Genomic DNA, 23,705 nt, shown 5'->3' on the forward strand with positions numbered 1-23,705 from the left:
CTGAATACTGTAGGATATAATCTTTGTCAGTATCTTCCTCATATCAAATTACTAAATCTGTAAAATAAGTGCTCAAGGTCGTATTTTAGATAAAAATTAAAAACATTGTTGAAAGAGTGCTAGATGCCAAATCCTGGCCTCTTGAAATTCTTGAAACAACAAGACTGCACAAGTTCTTTGCCTGGCTTGAGGATTATTTTATTTTTATTTTTTTACCGAGACAAACTGTAAGGGAGTATTTTATGAAGCTAACAGTCAGCGATTTTCTCCGGATTTTCTTTGACTAATTTGTTCTGAGCCAATCAGGTACCAGCTTATAGCAGACATCAGTGAAAATCTCTATCACACTATACCAAAATTAACTGTGTTTAGCGCTTGACCCCTAAACCCAAACGTACGCGACAACCAGATGCTGGTGATTGTACGTCAACGGACAGATACAGATATCAGTTGCACAAAATGCTGATCTCTCTAAATGTATAGTTGTTGCTGGCGAAAATACTTGTTCATAGCAGAGTGTAATTACAAAGATGCAAGAGGGCAGTATATAACTTTTGTTAGTTATCTAGTTTGATTTCTTGTTGGCAGATAATCTGATGCCACACTTCTAATTAAATTTACACCCAGGGATCAGTGGCATTGAACTAATATGCATTTTTACTTCACTTTAATTCATTTTGTAAATCTATGATTATTAACATGAAAGCAAGATTATCAAAAAAATAGTTGTGTTCTTGTTTTTTGTCTGTTGAATATTTAGCTAGAGACCCTTGAACGTTTTTCAGTTTTCAAACTGAGATACATGAATTTAAATTTTCTCAATATCAGATCTGTCTACAAATGTGTAAAAAGTAGATATTACAAAAACTAATTTTGTTTGTATGTAACCAAATTTATATGTATTATAAAATGTAAGCAAATATATTAAACAAAACACATTTACATACAACAACTGTTGCAAAACATTAATTTGGATATGTTGTGAAATGAATGGGAATAGAGAACATACTTAAAGGGATCAGGTGGTCAAAATTCTGAATAGTTCATCAAAATTGGTTTTAGAGTAGGATACATGTAGTTTTGACATTTTTCTCTATTCCCATTTATTTCACAATCATATATATGATGAGGCTGAAAAATGTGTAATTAGATCATGATAGGATCAAAGTAGACAAATATGAAAATAATGTTATTCAGATAACAACGACAATCACTTGTTTTAACTAAATCCATTTCCCATAAGCTCATGCTTGCCTGATTTCATTTTTTTTTCTTTTCTATTTTGTTTTCTCCTTCCACACATTATTTATTATATAATAAAAGTTTAGAATCAGTTGTGGCCTTTGTGTCTGGTGTGTGTGTGTGTGTGTGTGGGAAGGGGGGGGGGGGGGGTCGACGGAAAAATACCATTGTCTAAGTCATGTTTGGCCGACTCTGAGATAAATTGGTCAGAAGCTATTTTCACTGTGCCGCCAAATGAGGGCAGTATACCATAAAATACACAAGTGCCATTGACTCAAGCAGATGACTCTTGTGGAAAGCTGTTCAACGTGTTGGAACATAGCTTTCTTCTACTTCACAGAAGAAAACATATCTCTCTATACTCGTATCTTTGGTCTGATGCACAAAATTGCTTAGGTCTGTGAAATTCTCAAGAACACAGAGAAAATAACAAAACAAAACAAAAACTGGGTGGGAGGTGATAAGACTAAAAAACAGGCTCAATGCTTTTGAAAAATAAGTGAACCCTTTGTCATACATAAAGACTTACAATTATGGTAACTTTGCTATTAAACTACTTACCTCGATTACCATTTGTTTTTCCAATCAAGTATAATGATGTCATATTCAGATTTCTGAATAATTCTTACGGATTTTTAAAAGAAGGATTGTTTTATATACGACTTTTAATGATTATATTTTTTCAGAGCTCTGCATTTGGTCACCAAGGTCTTAGTGTTGTTCAATCTTTTGGAGTGACTTTCTTGAAAAACAAAGATAACTGAATAGTTTGAAGCTACTTTACTTCAGGCACTAGCATCAATAATTATATTGGGTTAAGCCAGGAGTATTTTGCAAAGTAAAGGGTGTAAAATAAAGCAGAGTATAGTAAAGTACAAAGCAAATAAAATAAATCATATGATATAACTTGATTTTTTTCAAAGTGATTGAGAGTCTTCACTGAAATATGTTGGTAATATCAGGGTGTTAAAATGAGACCTGAAAAAAATGTTCATAATATCTTGATTCATGGCTTGGTCATCTGGGAGAACATCCTATATCCTCGATTTCATGAAGTGTGTTTCTCAAGTGTTTTTCTCCTCTTGGTGGGGGGGGGGGGGGGTCTGAAGTCAAGAGTACCTTTCAGTATCTTGGGAAACTGATAAAATTAAAATAAAAAGGATCAACTTCTTCCCATTTTTTACTATTCTGAAGCAGATCATGTTTAACACAAACTAGTGCATCACATTCAATTTTAGATACTGGTCGACATGGTCGAGGAGAGTTCTAAAGATATGGCAGGAAGTCATGTATAATATGAAATGATAGAGGGCGTTTGTGCAAGCGCTGCACGGCAAAAATCAAAGAACAGATTGAATAGGTATAAATTTGTATGATAAAAGTATAGCTTAAGAGCAATTATACAAATCTTGATTCCATCCTCTATTTGATTTTCAAATTGGGGGTATGCCACCGCTTTTCTCAAATACATTGTTTACTGGTTTTTTTATTTTTTATTTCTAGTATTTGGACTTGTTTGATAAGATATGATTCAAATGGTGTTAGTATTTTTTAAAATTAAGATTATTTAATTTAATTAATTTACTTTGCCCATGGGGATATTATCCACAAATATTTCTGGTGGGGGATTATCACTCCCGCCCACCAATTTACTGGAGAACATAATATTAATTATGATGAATGATATATCAAGTATGATCATATTATGGACGCCTCATTTCCTCCACTTGTTTTACTTTGTACGATTAGTTGTATCACGTACAAAAGTATAGTTGAAGATTTATGTGTAAATGAAATTAAAGAGTCTTTAATCTTTAAATACCATAATGACCCTTCTTGTGAATATGTACACTCGCCTCCTTTAATCACTTCATTCAATAGTTTTATTTTACACCTACAAACTATTTTAGAAAATTGTTTTGCTAAAGCAATAGACCTACGTCAATGTGACGTTTGTATGAAATCCTGAGAGGCGATGTTGAAACTTCAGTCGTCAAGAGTGTTTATTTCATTGAATTACTTCTCTTAATAATCTAAAAGTGCCATTGTCCTTCACTTTTCCCCTCTATTTTTTATATACCTCTATCGATTTCTATATTTTCTCCTAAGTCGATTGAATGTCACCTTTTCTATCTTCATGCATTCTCATTCCTCAAAATGCTCACCTAAGATCACTTTTACAACCGTCTCCTTTTCCCCTGTCGAATATATTTCTAGTTATGTCTTCCCTTTCTATCTTTAAAAATTTCAATTACTTTTCATCCCTATTTCTCTTTCTCATCGCATCTGATATTATTTCCGACATCGTTTTTTTTCTTATATTTTAAGCCTCAGCTTCTCTTTCTTTTCCACCGCTTACAATTTTTTCTTTCGTTCGCTCTTTCTTTCTTTCTTTCTTTCTTTCTTTCTTTCTTTCTTTCTTTCTTTCTTTCTTTCTTTCTTTCTTTCTTTCTTTCTTTCTTTCTTTCTTTCTTTCTTTCTTTCTTTCTTTCTTTCTTTCTTTCTTTCTTTCTTTCTTTCTTTCTTTCTTTCTTTCTTTCTTTCTTTCTTTCTTTCTTTCTTTCTTTCTTTCTTTCTTTCTTTCTCTCCTTTCTTTGTGTCTTACTGTTTCTATTTCTGTCTTCTCTGATATTTATCTTTTCAACATTCTCCATTTTATAACATTTCCAATTAGTCACGTTCCCAACATAATATCAATATCAATGTACAAACCTTCATTTCTGATTAATGTCGCAGTTACATCATCGAAACCGACTCCAGACCGATCAAAAACTCTAAACTACTATATTACCGACGTCATTATCGGTCGGTTCGAAATCGGTTTTATTGGTGTGACCGACATCATCATCTCAACCTTCATTTACACTGTATACTACACTGTCCTACACTGCATACTACACTGTAATAATGACGGGAGTGGCACATCCTCGGGTGTTATACTGAAGTTTGTACATAATATGTACAAATTATTTTAAAAATGTGTTTAAACTCTGATGGGTGAACTAACTTCATGAATTTTAATTTAAATTGCTAGAATATTTTGGTTCTCTGTAAGGCTTGGTGGTGTAGCGTGAGCATCATGTCTTCATTGTGTCAGATAGGCATACATATTTCTGTACTATTTTTTTTTTTTTTTTTTTTTTTTGGGGGGGGGATCAGATCTCTCGTGCTTCTCTTTACTATCACTTGTGGCACCATTTCCTCTATACAGTACTCTTGCAGTTTTAGCATGAATTATTAATTATATTGTTTGATAACTTCGTTATTTCGTGGTGTTGATACTGGTATGAAGTATCCAGTAAATTAAATTTACTTTAAACAAGTATATTAATCTTTCATGTAGTCACCACTTTATGTGTGTATTGATGAAATAAAATAGTTCAACCAGTATAATACATTGCATATACATGCGGTCCTTCATTCGGCATAACACTAATATAAGATAGGGGGGGGGGGGCTACATGTAGATATTATATAGAAATGTGAAAATACAGAGTGACGTTGAGTCTTCAGTCGAAAAATCAAAATCATAGATTGATATGGAAACAAGAAACTGGAGAATTTCATGTTGAGAGAGATAGAAAGGGTGGGCAAATAAAAAATGTACTGACTGAAAATGGGGAAGAGGGAGAAAGAAAGAATGAAAGATGGTAAAAATTATAAGAACTATGAAGCAGAAAGGGGTGATGAAAAGAGAGAGTAGGGAAATATAGTTGTTTAGAAAGAGGGAATTAGTTGGAGCGATAGAGAGAGACAGACAGGGGGGGGGGTGATGACATCGAGAGGGAAAGAGCGAGAGGGGGGGGGGTGAGCAAAGTGCTAAAAGGAAACAGAGGAAAGTTGATGATGATCAGACATTTGAAAAGTACATACGACGCATAACACTTTAAATATATTTTTCTTCAAATTTTTTGATATATATTTTCCACAGGGAAGGTTGTTTGAAACAACTTCATAAATACATTGATGTATATACAAGACAAAGAAATATTTGGTCATAAACTGAGATACATTTCAGCAATTTACTTGAGGGTCCATTCCTTATACATATCGAAATGGAGGTAGTACCACTTATAACACGGTTTACATTTCATTTAGGGTCAGAAGGGCGTTAATGAAATTAGAATGATTGATTTCTAACTGCCCTCGTTGCTCTCAAAACAAAGGTTTACATTTTAATTCATGATAAAGTTTCAGCACAAAGGGAATGACATCGATAACAAAGTGCATACAAAATGCAGGTGGGTCAATAAATACTATTACTGTACTTAATTTGTATCCAAGTATAAACCACATTAATAATCGTTGGGCTTCGGAAAGATGAAACCATGTCATCAAAGCGTAGATGAGTCGATACTGTTCATTAATGGCCGCAGTCATATTTCCCTTTCGGCGGACTTACGGCGAGTCGCAAGCAGCCGTTTTTATTCATTTTTATTCAAACCCCCTATATGTAGCTGCCACAATTTTTTTTAAACGGCTGTTTTCGACTCGCCGTACGGCTGCCGTAGAGCAAATGTGACTGAGGTATTAGATTACATAAACCTTCGTCTATTATACTGTTAACATGGTTAATGTTCATCTTAATTGAGACACAGGCGGCATCGTCATGTGACAAGTACTGCATAAATATAATGATGACAGATAATGAGGTACATAAGGATTATCATTTTCGGATACTAATTTCAAAATGAAATGCATATGGTACGAATGTATCCTCGTGCAAATTGGACAGAGTCAGGAAATGTTACAGATTAAGTTATATTTTCAAAATGAAGCTTGATGAAAGAGCGTATATTCATAATGCTGCCGAGGAAGTGACAGTATGTCTCACCAAAAAGTTATTTAGAAATTATGTACGTCTCATCACGTGAAACTAGAGTTGATGATTTATATAATATCACTTAAAAATTATTTGTACTACAATAGAAAAAATATTCATTTCTCTTAAATACCCCGTAGCCTATGTCTGGATTGTTGAAAATGCAACATACATTATAAAGTCATAACGCTACATGACGATATTGGATAAGAATTAGTTATGGATAAATCAAATAAGGCGAGTTGTTGCAGGTACGCATGTATTAAAGACATTTTGATTTTAAAATAAGTCTAGACAAAACAAATACCAGTTTAGAACAAAAGGAATAAATGGAAACACCAAAATGCAATGTAAACACGAAGATGGAACAAAATTGAATTGCATTGTAACATGCAAAATGCATGTTAGGCTCACCATGTGACGTCATTAATGGCTTCACAACCTTTTTGTCCTTATTATGACTACATGTATTGACTAACACTCGATGATGACATGAAAAGCGTGACCGTAACAAAATTATGCAAAAGTCAAAGATTACAAAATTTCAAAAAAAACCCCACCAAATTAAACCTCACTGATCGAATGTCAATGTATGGAGTAAAGAAAAAAAATGGTATAGTTAGTGACCTGTTGTGTGATTCGTGACATTATTAGCCCTATTGTGCATTATTGCAGTGACGCAACTTAAATAAAAAACGTCGTCATTGATATACTACGATGATTCATCCATTATTTTCACTTTCCTTGCCAAACCATGCAGAATGATAATACTCCCACTTTCATTGATAATATAACAAACTATGCTTGAAACGTCAATTTTGCACGGGGAATTGTGATAATTACGGGGATAATTAGCTTTGTTTTTGACATATTTCTATCTCATCACCCGATTTCAAACGAATAAATATCAATAATTACGCAAACATAACATTCTTTGACGCATAGGTTTCACCATTGAAAAATATTTTGTTGACTACGTGGTGACGTAACAATAGAATCTGAAGTACACCCAATTTTCATCGAGTAAGTTAACATGTGCATGTGGTATAAGACCTATTTACTAGTTTAGGGAATAACAAACAAATATTAACTTGGAGGAAAAAGAAAGAAAAAAAAATCACCGTTGGTAAATGTCGAAATCGTGATGAAAGTCATCATGGTAGGCAAATTATGTAAATACCATTTGTAGACAGTTACGGGAAAAACATTTCGTCAATGGAATTGGCGCTTAAAAATTGACATATTTTGTCATAAATAAAGTAATAATACTTTGCGATTGAAATTCTAAACAAAAAAGAATGTAGATAGCATGCGTTTTAAGTAGGTTTGGGATGGAGATAATGGGTTATATATCTTTCTACCTCGTCCATGGTTATATGAGCACAATAAGAAACACCACATGATTCAATGACCATGCTGGCAGTACTATCTATCACAAAATTTCATTACAACACTTCGTCGAAAATGTACTGTATATCTTGTCATGAATCTCAATTCGAACCTTCTTAATTACTTTCAAATCATTACACCGTCAAGGTTTACTTATGAAGTTTTAAACACCTGCAAATCCCCCCAACTTTTCGAATGAAAAAAAAAAGTCCAAAAACAATCAAACGGTTGGACAAAATGGGAAAGAGAGTGGCAATTAATAAATACAATATTTATGTATAAAACTACTCGATGGAAATCATTCCGAATTCCCATACATATTATTCAAACATAAAAAAACAATAATGTTTATCTACAGCACACGTAATATACATAATTTATATACTGTATGATAACTCAAATATTATACAGAAAGAACAATAATTATTTATGAATAATGGGTATGTTCACATTATATCCTCTAGTCTGATATTAACATAGACAGCAGGAACGAATCCAATCCGTCCAAGAGACTTAGAGTATGCCATTACCCAAATGGGTGCTTGTGTCCTTAAGATTTCTAATTCTTTATGATGTAGATAGACAGAAGCCCCAGCCTTGAGAGTAAGTTCAATGGAAGAGAGAGCTTTGTGTGAGTGCTGCATCACGACCTTGTACCGGAAGTCTGACTTGGGCATCTTGGCAAGTTCGGTGCGGTAACGATCACGCGATGCTTTGACCGGAGAGTAGGATTGACCGGATCCAGCTAACCGGCTTGCCGCTGTTTTGCTTGGCGTCGACTCAACACTCGATTCTTCCAGCGAAGACCGCTTGTTCTTCGGCTGGCAATCAAAATCAGACAGGGACTCGCATCCAGGTTCGGACTCATAGTCGCTGGTATCGTGCGAATCGAAGCACTTCCCAGTCCCAAAGCAACTGCCGACGATGAGCATCTCCAGTTCTCTGCTGTTCAAATGTGTCGAGTTGTCGTCTTTGATTGCCCGATTATCGTCCCGCCGATGTGACAAGCTACCGGCGTTAGAGCGACGCGTTTTTGTGTTTAACCGTCGAACGCGTGCAACCGTTTTTTCTCCAGTCTTTAATACCGCCGTTCTTGTCTGTGAAGCAAGCGGGCTGATGCTATCAAAGCAGCTAACTCCAGAATCTGAGCAGTACGCGGAACATGACACATTGAGAGATGATGAACGAGAGCAGAATGCTTGTATGGGCGAGTCTGCATTATCATCCAGAGGAGTGCTAGGCGTAGAGGGCGCCTCGTCACTCAATGATGGCAGGTTTTTGATGTCATTTGATGTCCCGCTACGACTTGATGACGTCGACATCAAACTATTATCGGACGCACAACTACCGGCGACCGACACGCAGCTGGCGGAGTCTTCGTCGCACTCGTAAATGACTTCGCTAGAAACGTGGTCAAGTTCGCTGGTGGTCGAGTGTCGCCCACTCGATGTCGACTCCGCGTCCGAACTACTGCTTGAGGATTTACTGTCTGAAAGGAAGCCGTCAAGCTCCGATCGGCATTTCCGAATTGTAGCCTTTCGCACAACGCTGCTAATTCGAGGTACTTTATAGTTGGCACACGTGAGTCCCTCGGCCTCCGGTGCTGGTAATGAGCATCTTCGATCGGTTTCAATGGTAGCTTTCACTCTGATCATCTCAGCGGGGTCACTGTGTCTGCGTGACTCATCACAGCTCTCCACATCTCTGTCTTTTATCCCGCGAGAAGCCTTGCGTAATGATTGCGTTGCAGAATGTGATGGACTACCCCGGCGCCTGACATCTGTCAAACAGCTCTCACGGTATTTAGATTCCCCGGTGATCGCCCTCAAGTCGATTCGGCCACCACTTTTCGAATGTGGCATGCGACCGATTTCATTTTCACTTTCTGAGCTGTTCTTTCCAAGTAATTCAGTGTCACTAACCACACATTGCTTTGAACTCGATCGACCGCGGCTAATGGGTCTAGATTTGTGATTTTGACAGTCTTTCCCCTCCGTATCACTGCTTACAGAATTGTTTATATTCCTAGTATTGTCTAGTGACGAAGTTGATCGCTTCCTACCTTTGCTGTGGGAGCGCGATCTACGACCATTGTCGCTCCCGCTGTCGATACTTCCCCGCGACTTTTCTGCACTGGATGATGGTGTCCTTTTTCTCCCGCGACTGCTCGACCGCGACCTCTTCACGTTACTCGCTGTCGAGGAATCACCATCCGAACTCGACGTCGATGTTTCATCCATACTCCTCCATACTTTTGTTTTAGAGAGCCCATGTACTTTTGTGTCTTTCGCTGACGAACATCTATTGTCGACATCATCGATACTACTGACATTCTGATTATTGTCTCTCGCTTCCAACCTCTCGTTGCTGTCGCGATTCCGCTCTATGACCGTGGGCGCATCCGTTGATGACGAATCACTGACGATGTCGGTCGATGACTGGTCGCTGCAGGTGTTTGATGCCTCTGTGCTGGTCGTACGATGACGTTGAAGGCGATCACGTGATCTCGATCTGGCCCGGCGGACGAGACTCTTCTCTTTCGTGATAACCAGGCGGCGAGCAGAACAGATGGCACAGTCGTGGTAGTCACCTGTCAATCAAATTAAAAACAGAAATGATAAATTGATTACGACGATTGTTAAATGAGTTATTAGAGATCAATTACGTCGATACAACTAAGCATAGCATAATCAATTATTATTTACATTTCATAAGTGGTACTAAAACACAGGTTCTGCAAATTGAATACAATCCTCATGACAAGATGACGGACATTCATAAAACTGCTAACTTTCCCTTTAAAAAGAAGAATTGTTATGTTATAAAATTTGAAATAAATAACACTTTTGATGAAATAAAGATTTTTAGGTTGTTAATTACTCGAATAATTAATATTTTTAAACCAAAAAATAGAAATAACACGGCCTTAATTCTCTCAAATGCACCATTTCATGCAATGATCATCCAAACAAAATCTATTACAAATACTATCAGATTTAATCACACTTTTCACTACAGAAGCAATTACGACAATGTTCAGATGAAAATAACACATCACAAGCTACACAATGCCAATGTTACTTATAATCAACTCGTCACAAAATTTATTTTCGTGAAAATACCCATGCATGCACAAAAAATGTTGCACACAACTTTGCAAGCACTCGTTACATTTGTACTATTATTTTGTATTTCAAATAACATGTTTTATCTTATATTAAAAGAAATCATTTTTATATTATTTTATTTGTAATTTGATAGAAATATTGAGAACATATGGAAACAGTAAAGCGAAAATGGTTTATATCTATATATCTCGATGGTAAAGCACATGCAATTAATGCCCAAACGCTAATCTGACCCTTCTTGTACTTTTGTAATGGATATTTTATAGTGGTCCAACCCGTCAATTACACATTTTTTTTCTTGAATCGTGAAAATATATCAATACAAATTCTAATGACTGTATTGTCTAATTTGTAGCTCACTGATGAGTGACGTGAATGCACGTATATGTTTCACTTTTCTATTGGAATATTCGTAATGAACCCGGTCATAGATTATTGTTTTGATTCATTCGAGTTTCACCCTGATATAATTGTGTGAGGTTTGATCAAGGCATTGGCTTGAATAAACACAAGGTTTCGTTTAATCAAATCGTATGCTCCCAGGAAAGTTGTCCTATTATGGTCGATATCGATCGGGAAAGTTGAAAAGCTGAGACTGAGAGCAAACATCGTCAGAGAGTTAGGCAAGGAGATAAGAAGGGAATTGCAGATATATATATATGAAGACTTTTGCCACATGAAAAAAACACAAAAGAGTGAAATAAAAACAATTCCTTCATTTCCACAATTGTGCGTACGCCAGAATATCAAGCCATCTTGCACATCGAGTGACAAAAGACGAAGTTAGTCATTTTACCATGTTTACGGACACACAAGAAAGGGAACGTCCGGTCTTCCGATGGACAGCGAAAGCTCGGGTGTGATGCTTTCACTGATTTTTCTTTAAATTAATTTAGGTATGACACGATCGGTCAATAATTTTATTTTGGTTGAGTCTGAATCTATTTAATTTGCTTTGAATTCTCCCTTTATCTAGATTGATGCTATCATTCTTGGGAATGTATTATTATGTTGGATCAGTGTTTAAATTTAAATGTTGAACGTATATTTTGCGTTTGGCCTGATGAAGATGGCTGGGGAGATTGATCTACCCGATTTGCATTTTGACATGTATGAGAGTGCCTTCTGTACCCAGAGTCGAGCAAGAAAAAAAAACATATACAGTATAAGGGGTAGTCATTTCATTAATGAAATTACCTTGCCATCGCGTGGAACGTGACACTTTCATATCGCTTAACAGGTGCATGGTTATACATCTCGTAGCAGCTCCTTGTATCTAACAAGAAAGCTCCTTATCTTGCTAAAGTTGATTTTTAAAATTTATATTCGAAGTACAATAGTTATTAAAGGTACTATCATGGTGGAGCTTTAAACAATCATCTCTCCTGTAATTATAATGTTAAATAATTAAAGAAGGATAACGAGGATAAGGGAATTACGATTCTTCAAACAACGGATGCCGGGCTACACCCCCTCCCTCATCCATGGGTGCTGAATCCAATTCAGATGGCGCTCGTGGGTCAGAAGGCATCCAACAACAGTGAAGTCTAGGCAAGGTGTCACTTTCAGCTGAAAACAAAGCATTTCCCCCACCATCAAAACTCATCAGCCACAATGTAATACCCGATTTAACACATCCCTACCGTGACCTGGCTTGCCCTCTCTCTTTACCCCTTGTTTTTCGACAAATTGACCTACATGAGACAAATAAACCGGCTTTCATCCAGGATTACCTGCGCCTTTGTGGAGCGGCGGGAACCCGTTTGATGTGGATTTGTGATCGGGAGAAGTAGAAAGTGCGCCAACTACCTAGGGTCTTCGATATTTAGTGTCCTCTTTCCGCACTTCAATCGTTCCTAAATTGATTGTCGCTGACAGCGGTGCATTAAGGATTTCTCTCCCCGGTTTTTTTTTTGGAGATTTCTTTCTTTCCCTCTTTCCTCAACTTTCTTGAAAAGTAAACAAAGTACTTGCAGTAAACCCTTTGCATAGTTAACGAATAGCTGTGGAAGGACGCATGATTAAGTTTGTTCATTTTGTTTGCCTGTGAAAACGTAGGAAAAGATTGAGGACGAATGTGATTAGTCGCGACGCCTCGCCATTCGATTAGCGTTATTTTTTTGTAATCATTATCGCATAAATGTAGCACGTTATTACTTTTCATGCGCAGACCATGGATGATGTCTTTGTATTTCATAAAAATGACAATACCAAAAAAAAATATTAACATGCGAAAATGACAAGGAAATTCATAACGTTTTTTAGTCAATTTTAAATATATTTTTCATAATTGAAAATTATGTAAATTCCGAAATTTTAATTTCGATATGTTTTTACTCTCATACGCCGCCCTCCTGCTTCAAAGTACACACCGCATTTTGTTTCGCCGACTCTCCCCATGTTTATTCAACGTGAAAATCGATGAGGTTGCAGTAAAACTTGTTTTTCTTGCATGTTTCACTCCAAAAATCGGCTCGGCGAAATCGATTCGATTGCAGCCAGAGGCGTGTTGTTTCAGGCCGAACTGTAGCGAATAGCAAAGAGATAAATTTACATTGAACGGATCCCGAGTTCAGGTGTACTAAGTTGGGCTATGTCAAGGATGGATCCCGATTTTTAAAGTAACAGATGTTTTTGTAAACCAAAAGTGCATGATATCGTCTATTGATCATGTCTTGACCAACCTTGAGTATAATTATAACGAACGTTTGGAATGGGGATGACTTTCCTAATTCAGTTAAGTTTATTCCTCTCAAATTCATAATTAAACGGTAACGTACGGGTGGATGATCCGGTTAATGATTGAGAATTATAAGGACTGGGTTTTCTCATGCTATCCACTTCCATCTTTTTTTCTTAATCTGTACAGCGTCCTTTGTTTTGGTGTCTACGTTCTGACCAATGCCACTGAAACTCCGGTTTTGCCAATTTGGATGTGCGATCATTACCAGCCCAACAATATTTCTGTCCTATTTTCTTTCCTACTAACAACCCTTCGCAGTGCCCCTATCCTGAAGCTGCACGTCGGATTGCGAAAGGAATCGAATTGCACCCCTAAAAGATCAAACGGGATCACCTTGGCCGGTACACATCAAAAGCTTGCTTCGACAGATCGAAAGTTTCAATCACTTTAATTAAAAACGAATAATGTTTGTGTATCAGAGGGCCTTAAGGTCGGGGGTTATAGCAAAGTACTATTCCAATGTGATTGTTTTCGATGTTTGTATCCAACCGACGTTTTGAGGGGCGACCTGTGTAGACAGACTCAGTTTAGTCAAACGTTGTCGAAAGCAAAACCAATCATACGATTTCTTTGAGTAATGTGAGTTTCCTTTTACTTTGCGGAAACATTCATAGCTAGATCATTGTTCATTTCGTTTTAAAAATAACATCATTTCGCTTTTAAAAGTATCTTTTTGCTGAACAGATGTGGAATGACCACGATGACAACAGTAAAGAGTTCGTTACTTGGTCGGTCTTTTAGAATTATTTAAACATTCTTCATAGTATCTTTCTAAGGAATTGCAAAATCTGAAGTCTTCTTCATAAACATTTGTCATTCTGGAAGGACCCACGCCAAAGCGAACGAACGAAACATTCCAAATTGCATTCAGTTATCATCTACCAGAAAAATGTGTTCATAAACCAAAACGTAACTCTTTGCTCTTTATACTTATGTCCCGTCAACCCTTTAGGTATATTGCTGCCAGCTGGCAACCATCAAATGAATGGATGGAAAGTGGCAGGACTCGACTCGAAAATCGTATTACTAACATGACTAAATCGCGACTAAACCACGACACCTACATAAACATATGCCAAATGTAAACTAAAGCTGATAGTGTGAACACGATGAAGATTCAATTTGGTTGATGAAACATAATGGCTGTATCGCTGGTCGAAACCTAACATGAGAGAGAAAGCCAACGTGTCGATCTACTACGCTAGGATGAGTTATTACTAAGTGAGTGAAAGAGACAAGTAACTAACCATAGGGAGACTTGTCTCATTCTAAGTGTTATAAGGACGTTAGCATGAAAAGGTCGTATGTAACATGTATAATCTACAAAACCTGGTTAAAGTCCACATCTTCATTAGATGAGGATTGTTCAAACAAAAAGAAGAGAGTTTGTGTTGGTGCATGACTGGGTGTGTGTGTGTGTGTGTGTGAGCGCGCAAGCACAAGGGAGAGCGAAATTGGGTGCGATGAAAGGGGGGGGGGGGGGCAACACCGTGTGGAGCCAGAGCTAGAAAGGCATTATCAATCACACGCCTTTTAAAATAATTTTTAGAATAGGTAAATTAGACTTCATCATTATTCAACCTATAACCTTAAAAATGTACTGTATACCCATGGAAGCGTAAATCATATATTTTGCGTGAGAAAACGGCTAGAACGATTTAAAATTTTAGAATAATTTTGAGCCATGGACACTGTATTTTCGAATACCTATTTTAATTAAAAAACCGAAAGTTTTAAAAATCTGTATATTCACTGAAAGTAATTACACATTATAACAAATAGATTAGTAATTGACAGGTGCACAACTCCTTTGGTAACAGGCCGAAAGGGCACCTGCAGGATAATGATGTGTTTCAAAGTAAATTGAACCCTTTCGAATAGTGGAGGTTTGTTCCTCCGAGGATATTGAGAAAAACATAAGAAAATGGAAGGGGAATAGGGAAAAATTAATGTTAAGGAATGGGGGTGACTGTAGATTCGTGGTGGGAGAAGTACCTGAATGTGTATTATGGGGCCAGGTGAATACCGGTATAAGCAGGTAAAAAACAACAATCGCGAGTAATATTAATTACTTTGAGCGGAAGAATAATCATTTAGATCAAATGTGCCCGTTAATGCGACACTCTTTATTCTCCCTTACACTCCTCTCCTCCAGACCGTCAACTTCCTCACCACCACACAAATCCTTACAGTGCTATATGATTTGTCATCCCATCCATTATTCATCGTAAATGTTCCCATGATAGATAAATTCTAAGCAATGATATTACTCAGGAAAAAAACAACACTTAAAACATGACTTGATCCTGAAGATGTGCACATGGTTAGAATTTCATTGTCCAGGCAATCGAATTCAGACGAAAATAGAAAGGTAGGTAATTAACGGCATTGCGACCGTGACATTCACCAACCAAATAACTCTCAGAAACACAGTAGAAAGGAAAAACAAAGTCCGGAAAACAAGCTGGAATCGACTTAATCTTGGGCAGAACGTGATTAATAAAAAAACAAGGAATGGTAAAAGTCCACCATCAATCCCGCATCGTTGAACCGGTGAGAGATCAAGCGTGATAAGGTAGAGGATTTGAATCATTCCGCTAAGATGGAGAGGTTAGCACGAAATTCCCTGAAATTCGCTTGGTTTTGGACGCTTTGAACTATTCTTTCAAGGCATCCCATTATGTTTTCTTTGCCTTTGTCTGTCTCAATTCCCTTTTATACGATAAAAACTTATTTTTTTCTCTGAAAGTGTCAATTTCTCGTTCCCACCATCAATGTTCTCGTGGATCCTGGTGTTAAACACCGCAACTTTTTACACAATGAATATCTCAGATTCTTAATTCCATCCTGATGTATATATTGATTGGATGAAATCAAGAATTAACGATGAGTTCAGATCTCGTCCCTGCATTAATGAATTTCAACCATGTTGTTAATTTATAATCAAGCGCAAGGACTCTGTCTATGCTTCGTCCCAAGAAGAGTCATAGCGCCCTCAATAGTTTGGACTTAACCTATTAGATATTGATGCTGTAATTATGACGATGTTCTTCAAGAATGTAGAAGATAGTGAGTCAGAAGATCAAGAAGTAAGCAGAAACATCTTTTGTATTTTCTTGACCAACCAATTCCCAATTCAAACAAATAACATAAATACAAATGTCCGCACAAGTACGATAACCCCAAACAAGTGTCCAAAACATCGTCAAGGCTTTGGCATTATACTTTACTGACCATTAATAGTAATGACCCTGGATTAACTGTGGATATAATGCGTGCATCACGGTCATCGTCAACCATGCATACGTCTGTTAAGATCTTAATGCGATTGGATTAGATGTGATTGTCTCTGACTACAAGGAAAGTACCTTGATAACGAACAGCAGGAACGAAAAAGATAGTGTTTAAAGTATGACATGTTGAAGGACATCCCCCAGATTTATACAATGTTAAATGCTCCTTCTGTTCTTATAAAGTGAGAGTTTTATTTTGCAGAATTTTTGCAGACTCGGTGAAGACACGTGCATGAACAAGTGTTTATTTTTTGTTGTATCAGGGACGTGAGAGGGAGATGATAAAGCAAATCTTGCATGAAGGAATGGAAGTTCAAAATACTAACCTCAGGGTGAAGGATAAAACAAGCTCGTTATCAAGAATTGCTGACTACAATGTATTACTACACAGAGAGCTTGGATTTGAACTTTATGTACGTGAAGCTCACCATTCAATGTTAGCTTATTATAACACAACATAATATAAACTTACAACGCATGTTGAGAAGGACAGCCCGAGAGATGATGTAGCGTAACTTAATTTTTTTTTTAATATTAGTGATACCATAAGAATTAAACTGTGAATATTGTTTGCGGAAAATAATGTTGTTTTTTCATGTTTGATATGTTTCAAGGCATTATTATTGAAACATGGATATATTCCACAATTGAAACCAGCCCCATAGGCCTATATTAAAAATGAAATACATTTGAAGTCGTTGATAAGTAAAGACGATATCAACTTAATGTGGGTTTCTTTTCGTGTTTTTAATATTTGATATTGTTGGCATAAGCCGGAAACACATGTTCAGTCTATGGAACTGAACAACTGCAATTAACGATTTATATTCCCATTTCCTTCCACTTGATCAGATTCCTAGAGTTTTAATATCAACCACTCGTCTGGCTTCGGTTTATGCCCGACACCTTTACAACACAGATATCAATATTTGAACAATTCTTTCTACGCTCATAGCTCCTTACCGCGGGTGGGCTTGTTTTCATAAAGCATCGCATAACAAAACTTTCCTTTGTTCATGAACAAAGGACTTACAATGACTGGCTCTTTTATCGAATTGACATCGTCAATTTGGATAAAGGAAGAAATATACACAAAATCGGTTTCCTTCTCTAGTGCCTCAACGATTGAGACATGATTAAATTACTAAATTGAAGATACAAAAAGTAGCATTATGTGCTGCTTACTATGTGCATGGTTGAAATGATATATTACAGATATCAAAAATTAAATCAATCTTATGAGAATTCAATTTCTTTGACACATACAAACGTTCCGCCTCTATAAAGAACTTGGTTTCCTACAAATGTAACAAATATCACGACGCACATTGACAACGTGTATAGTTTTAACAAAAACACAAAAAGTCACTTTATGCAATGCAAATATGTCAGGTAGGCGAGAAAAGAGGCGGAGTATAGGAGTCAAATATACGCAGTGCAAGTAGGGTGACGAGAAAAGAGGCTGGCCATTCACTTTCAAGTTCACTCGACCATTCTTATACACAGCGATCACTTACACAAATTGACCATCCAAATTAAATGGACCTGCTATTCTTTACCATCAAAGGCAAGTGGTCATTTGGGAGTGACCGTTTCTTTGTTCCTCCGAATTGTAATGTCGATTTTATATTGTGTTCCAGTGTTTTCATATTTACCAACGGTCGTAATGTCTGTTCGAAATGGACAGCGTTACTGAATTTCAATGCCATTCCCTTCAAAAGCAAAAGCGGGAGTAAAGGGGCTTTCACAATCGCTCTTGTGATCGTTTGCGATCATTTGGTAACATGCACACAATCGCAACGGTTGTAAGCAGTCGCACCACCAATTGTGAAAGGGGCATGAGGAAATCTCTATTGTTTTATTCCTTTCGTATAAGCACTTGTATTTTAAACTTCAATGTTTGGCCATGAAGTTTGCCTTTTATTTCCTCTAAGCTATAATTGACATAATTATTTGAATGAAAATAATTTAATCAAATATTGCAACTGATTGTTTATTAAAGATAACCATGGAATTCCATTCAACACTGTATACTCTCTATCCGTAGATTGATAGTCATTCTAATCGTTTTTCTTATTGACACGAGTCTCACTTAAAACCATATAGCCCTGACAAGCCAAACCAAAGAAAAGAATTCGATTGTATTCGACATAATACATATTGTTTTACATATAATTCAAACCGTGTTGACGATTGTAATTTATATTCCATTCAAATTGACTTATTCAAATAAAAACGTTGCCCATTATACTTCAGGGGCACTTTGAAGTGCCCATGAAACAATCCTCGAATTGTTCATCGATTCGAAATCTTACTGACCATTGTTGGACGTTGGTCGTGTGTCCTTTGTTATATCGATGTCTTTTAATTGTTGAGCATTGTGTTTAGGGACAGTGTCTATTGTTGCGGAACAGAACGGCCTTACAACGGTTTCGATTGAAGAAAAACGAGAAGGTGTATGCATTTCAGGGACTTGAGATGTCAAACATAAAAAGTTGAATGGTTTGTTCAAGCAGGGGCGGGACTGCCCCGGCGGTATTACTCGGCACAAGGGTCATGATGACAGGCTCTCCAATATTGGTCATGTTGGTCATACCATGCAGCAATACCGACCAATGATGTGTCATTGGAAATAACGTAATAGATTTGGTTGGTCCGGAGTAACTTTAGTCGGTATGACTTGGGCACAAGATATTGATTTTACTCTGTCATTTGTAAGTGAATTCTTGTAGTTCTAGTCCAAGATTTGGTTTCTTCTACAATCGAAACTATATTATACCTTCGGTTTATATCTTTGCAGAATTTGATGAAATTGGGGTGAAATAATCTTTAGTTTATGGGGATTCCTTGAAATGTTTATTGCGTACGTTATTCTTATTAGTATTTGAGCATATTTCTATATGTCTCTGTGTCTTACGAGTGTTTACATAAGAACATGAGAGTGGAAATTGCGCTTTATAATATAAGACAATTTAGCTTATTCATAGGCATGTTTAATAGACTTGTTTCATTGAAGTAGGTTTAAAAAAACCGCAACATTAAAATATGCAAAAAAGGCCAAGTGCTCGTGAAACAATTTAAAGGGAGAATGCTCGTTTATCTTTATGGTCAATGAAGTGTGTATTGTGTTTTCTATTATAAAGATATATGTTTGCCTTGCGAAAACAATGAATATGTGAGCGTGCATGGTTTACTGGGATCGATGACTTTCACCGCAACATTGACCACAAATTCTCAAAACGCCCTTGCGATCTGTTGTTTGACAATTCTCTCCTATACTGAACCCTTACACCATTGCTCTGCAGTGAGTAATCATATCAGTAATAAAACAATTAGATTGGTGTAAATATTTTGGCTTCAAAAGAAAACATTTTCAATTTATTATTGATTTTTCTCTCAAAACGAAATATAAATAATATACTTTCGTCTATACACTGTAAAAAAATATTGGGTATAATTATTTTAACCAGAACGAGGGTAATATTATGTGTCCAACCAATTTGGGGCAGTGTTTTACCCAATGCGGGAAGCATATTATTTGTCCAGTAAGGTTAGAAAATAAGCAGCAATTACTTTAGAATGAGCAAAATTTTCATCACACTGGATAAATTAAAATGCCCCAAAGAAATGACAAATGTTGGTTGGACACATAGTTACCCTCATGGAGCATTTTTACCAAATATTTTTTAGAGTGTACTATTTATATGTTCCCCATCTTCGTTGCATGCAGTATACCAAATACAGCCGTCATGATAAATATATTCCAGCATTATATTTATGTAAAACCTTATGTGTACCAAACTGCATATTCCGTAGTGTTCGTAATGATTATGAACTGATAATATCATTTTCCATTATATTCATGGCCAGCTTTTCTTATATTATTGCTCTATTTGCATGTTTATGCAGCGTGAAACCTTACAAATGGATTAGATATCCTACCAGTAGATACGTCTGTGACGTATATGGAAGGTGCATATCGTCGCAGAATGCAAGGGGGTGGGACAATTGGGACGAGAAACATCGATGTGTAACCGCAATGATTTCATGGGGTTTTGCGTTCACGGTTTAATACGTCTCCTACCATTTCATTCATTTTTCATTCCTAATGTATGCTATTAATCCTAAGAGAGTGCAGGGTACCATGAGTAAAACACAGTTGGTGTTCTATATTCATGAAATTACTCAGTAAAGAGATGGGTTCGCCCTTTTTTTTTACATATCTCTCGAATTGTGCTCTTCCATCTTTCTGATTTTTTAATGAATGACAGCAGACTCGGCCGATTATTGTTATGATATTTTTTGATCTGGAGTTTAACATTGGCCCACTCAAGCCAAAATGCATAGAAATACACACCTTTCCCCATTTGATGTGAAATAAGAGAAATAAAAAAGCAAATGTTAGCGATTGGTGTCCTTTTACGAGGTTAGCTTTCCATCATATCAAGCATTAAATAGTTAAATCGTTTCTAATGTCAGTGAATATTATATGCATTGGTGATTATCTGTTGGTAGGAAGAATACTTATGTTCATGACACACTAGTAAACGCCTGTATACGTTATGTGATGTTCGCGTCTCATATTTATCGCAAGTTCACTGGCGGAAAAAGTCAAATTCACGCATATTGAAGACGTGACGCGCTATTCAGTCTCATCGTATTTCGTCTTCCAAGAATTCCCCTTCCTTTCGCTTGGAAGATTACATGCATCCTTTCATCCGTCTCTGCCATTCCTCCTCCTCCTCCCTTTCTCCCTCTCCAGCTAGCTCTAAATTATCCTCAACCAAGCTCTATTTTTCCATTAGTCTAATGAAAAACATATCTCAACCAATGGTAAAAACAACATCTTCAAGGTTAGTGGAATTCGGCAAATTTGAAATTACCTGCGAAAACGAGTTTGGTTCCCCTATACATTCTTGAGGGATCTCTCAACGGGAAAGCTATTTTTGAGGAATCGTATAGGGTTTGATTAATTTCCATCCTATCCTCGAAGTTTGCTTTTTAAATGCATGACCTGTAGATGATTTGTTCTAGAGAGCCAACATATTTTCCCAGTTACATCACCTATAAGAACACTTGTTCAATCTATAGGCTTGAAATTAACTTACGCTATTATAAGAGTTATTTTCCCTCTTTGTTAAATCCATGCATATGAATTCAGATTCCATAGACATTTTGTTTAGAACACCGTCCACTCATACCTACTGTTTAATAAGCCAAAATAATGTTTTGGTGCCCTTGGTTGCACATAGACATAATAAGGATAATTAGAACATTCATCTTTATTTGATCTATTTCCCTTCCATGTTTCCCACCAGTTTTAAACTTCCGCCTCACTTCCTCTCTACCTGCATGCCTTTTGTCACTCCCTCTCCATGCCCAAATTTGTCCTTCCCATACACCGATATTTCTGTATTTTTCTTTAAAAAAATCATATTTCGCCCATTTCATATGAATATTTCTTCGAAGTATACATTTCATTACTGTTCTACAACACATAGTCATTTCGTTATGTATTAAAACCAATGGACAATGCCATCGACAGCTTTCATTTCTCTATATTATTTCATATCCCTTTGTGTCTTATGCTTCACCTTGCCCCTCCTCTGCTCTTGCTTCATCCACCCCTATTCATCACATCATTCAGCATCTAATTTTCTATATTGATCAAGTTTATCTTCTCTTGATTCTTTGTTTATATAAAACAGATGACATGCGTTCGCTTTTGTGCTTCCCCATCCATCACCCCATCCAAGCAACTCGTAGACGATCGATCACGATCGCTTATACCGATATGCTACCACTTACGGTAATCGATATTAATTACGAGGTGGTTCATTAATTAGAACGGGTGTCGTCATCTTTCCACAGACAATTACTTTGCATTCAAGGGGAAAAGGCCAATCATGCAGACGAAAAGCACACAAAACTATTTGTACCATATAAACCTAACCCTAATTTTTTTTAAATTGTTTCCAAGAGCAAAGTTGAATATCTAGCATTTTGTAAAGATAAGATTTATAGATACAATGACTGTGAGAGATATAGATAAAGATTTATACAATTGGGAGAGCAGCCACTCTCTATTTATATTATTCTCCCTTAGCCCTCTGTATATCTAGCTCTCCCCTTTTATATACATTTCTATCTCTTCCCTTCTCGTTCACTATCTTACTTAGATGTGGACTTTCCAAACAAAATTTCTAAAGCTCTCTAGATTCTTCCTTCGAAAATCATCTGCATAAGTAAGGGCTGGAAAAAATATGCATACTTAGTCTGCAGACCCATTCTCACACTCTGGCATTGGGATTTATGCAATGATCCAATTCTTAATAGCTTAATTAAATTTTGCGGTGGGTTGGGATACCACAAGTTGGATTACCACAATTCAGCTATTTAAAATCTCGTGACAGGCGCTATCCGTCTCATGTCATAATCGTATAACCAGACCAAATTCCTCTCATTCATCATTGCATTCATACAACTTGTACATAGGAACATTATTTCATACCTCCAGGTTATAGAATAATTGATCTTTCTTACTCTAGAAAAATCTCTGAAATTTGTAATGAAAAAGTCATTAATTTAATTCAGTCTAAATAGAAATATTAGGACATATCAAATTATATCAATTATCTAAAGTCCACGATCAAATAGAAAAGTAAGGTTTTTAAAGTGCACTTGACTCTCATACCGCTAAACATTTTTAAATGATCATGCAAATGCACTTTTTAACTAATTATATTGAATAAAGCATTGCTTAGGGCACGGAAACTTGGATTTAAAATCATTCATCGAGAAATAATGATGGCGATGAAGAGAAAAGGAGAAATGTTTTTATTTATCTGCATAAAGTGCTCTTGTCCTGTAACATCTTCTATGAACCAAATGAATCTAATTAGCTTTAGTAAATCTCCTTCATGTTAATCGCTAAATATCCTGAACTCATTGCACTGCATTCCATATAGACCGTCAGTTCTATCTTATCTTCTTGGAAATGTTGTCTGTTAAAATCATTGTCAAAATGCCGTACTTAAATGAGATAAGTTTAGAACTATGTTTGAATTGCTCGTGTCAACTTATTAATG

General features: G+C 36.5%; 1 protein-coding gene across 1 annotated transcript in view; it reads right to left on the reverse strand.

Moving 5' to 3' along the window:
• Window positions 1-5,151: 5,151 nt before the first annotated feature.
• Window positions 5,152-23,705, reverse strand: part of LOC129254762 (serine-rich adhesin for platelets-like) — a 61,618-nt gene continuing 43,064 nt past the window's right edge. Inside the window, exon 2 of the mRNA XM_054893279.2 lies at window positions 5,152-10,043. Within this exon, the coding sequence (XP_054749254.2) occupies window positions 7,900-10,043 (2,144 nt within the window). The 3' untranslated portion in view covers window positions 5,152-7,899. The remainder of the gene's footprint in view (window positions 10,044-23,705) is intronic.

Source organism: Lytechinus pictus, chromosome 2, assembly GCF_037042905.1.
Source record: "Lytechinus pictus isolate F3 Inbred chromosome 2, Lp3.0, whole genome shotgun sequence".
Taxonomy (NCBI): Eukaryota; Metazoa; Echinodermata; class Echinoidea; order Temnopleuroida; family Toxopneustidae; genus Lytechinus; species Lytechinus pictus.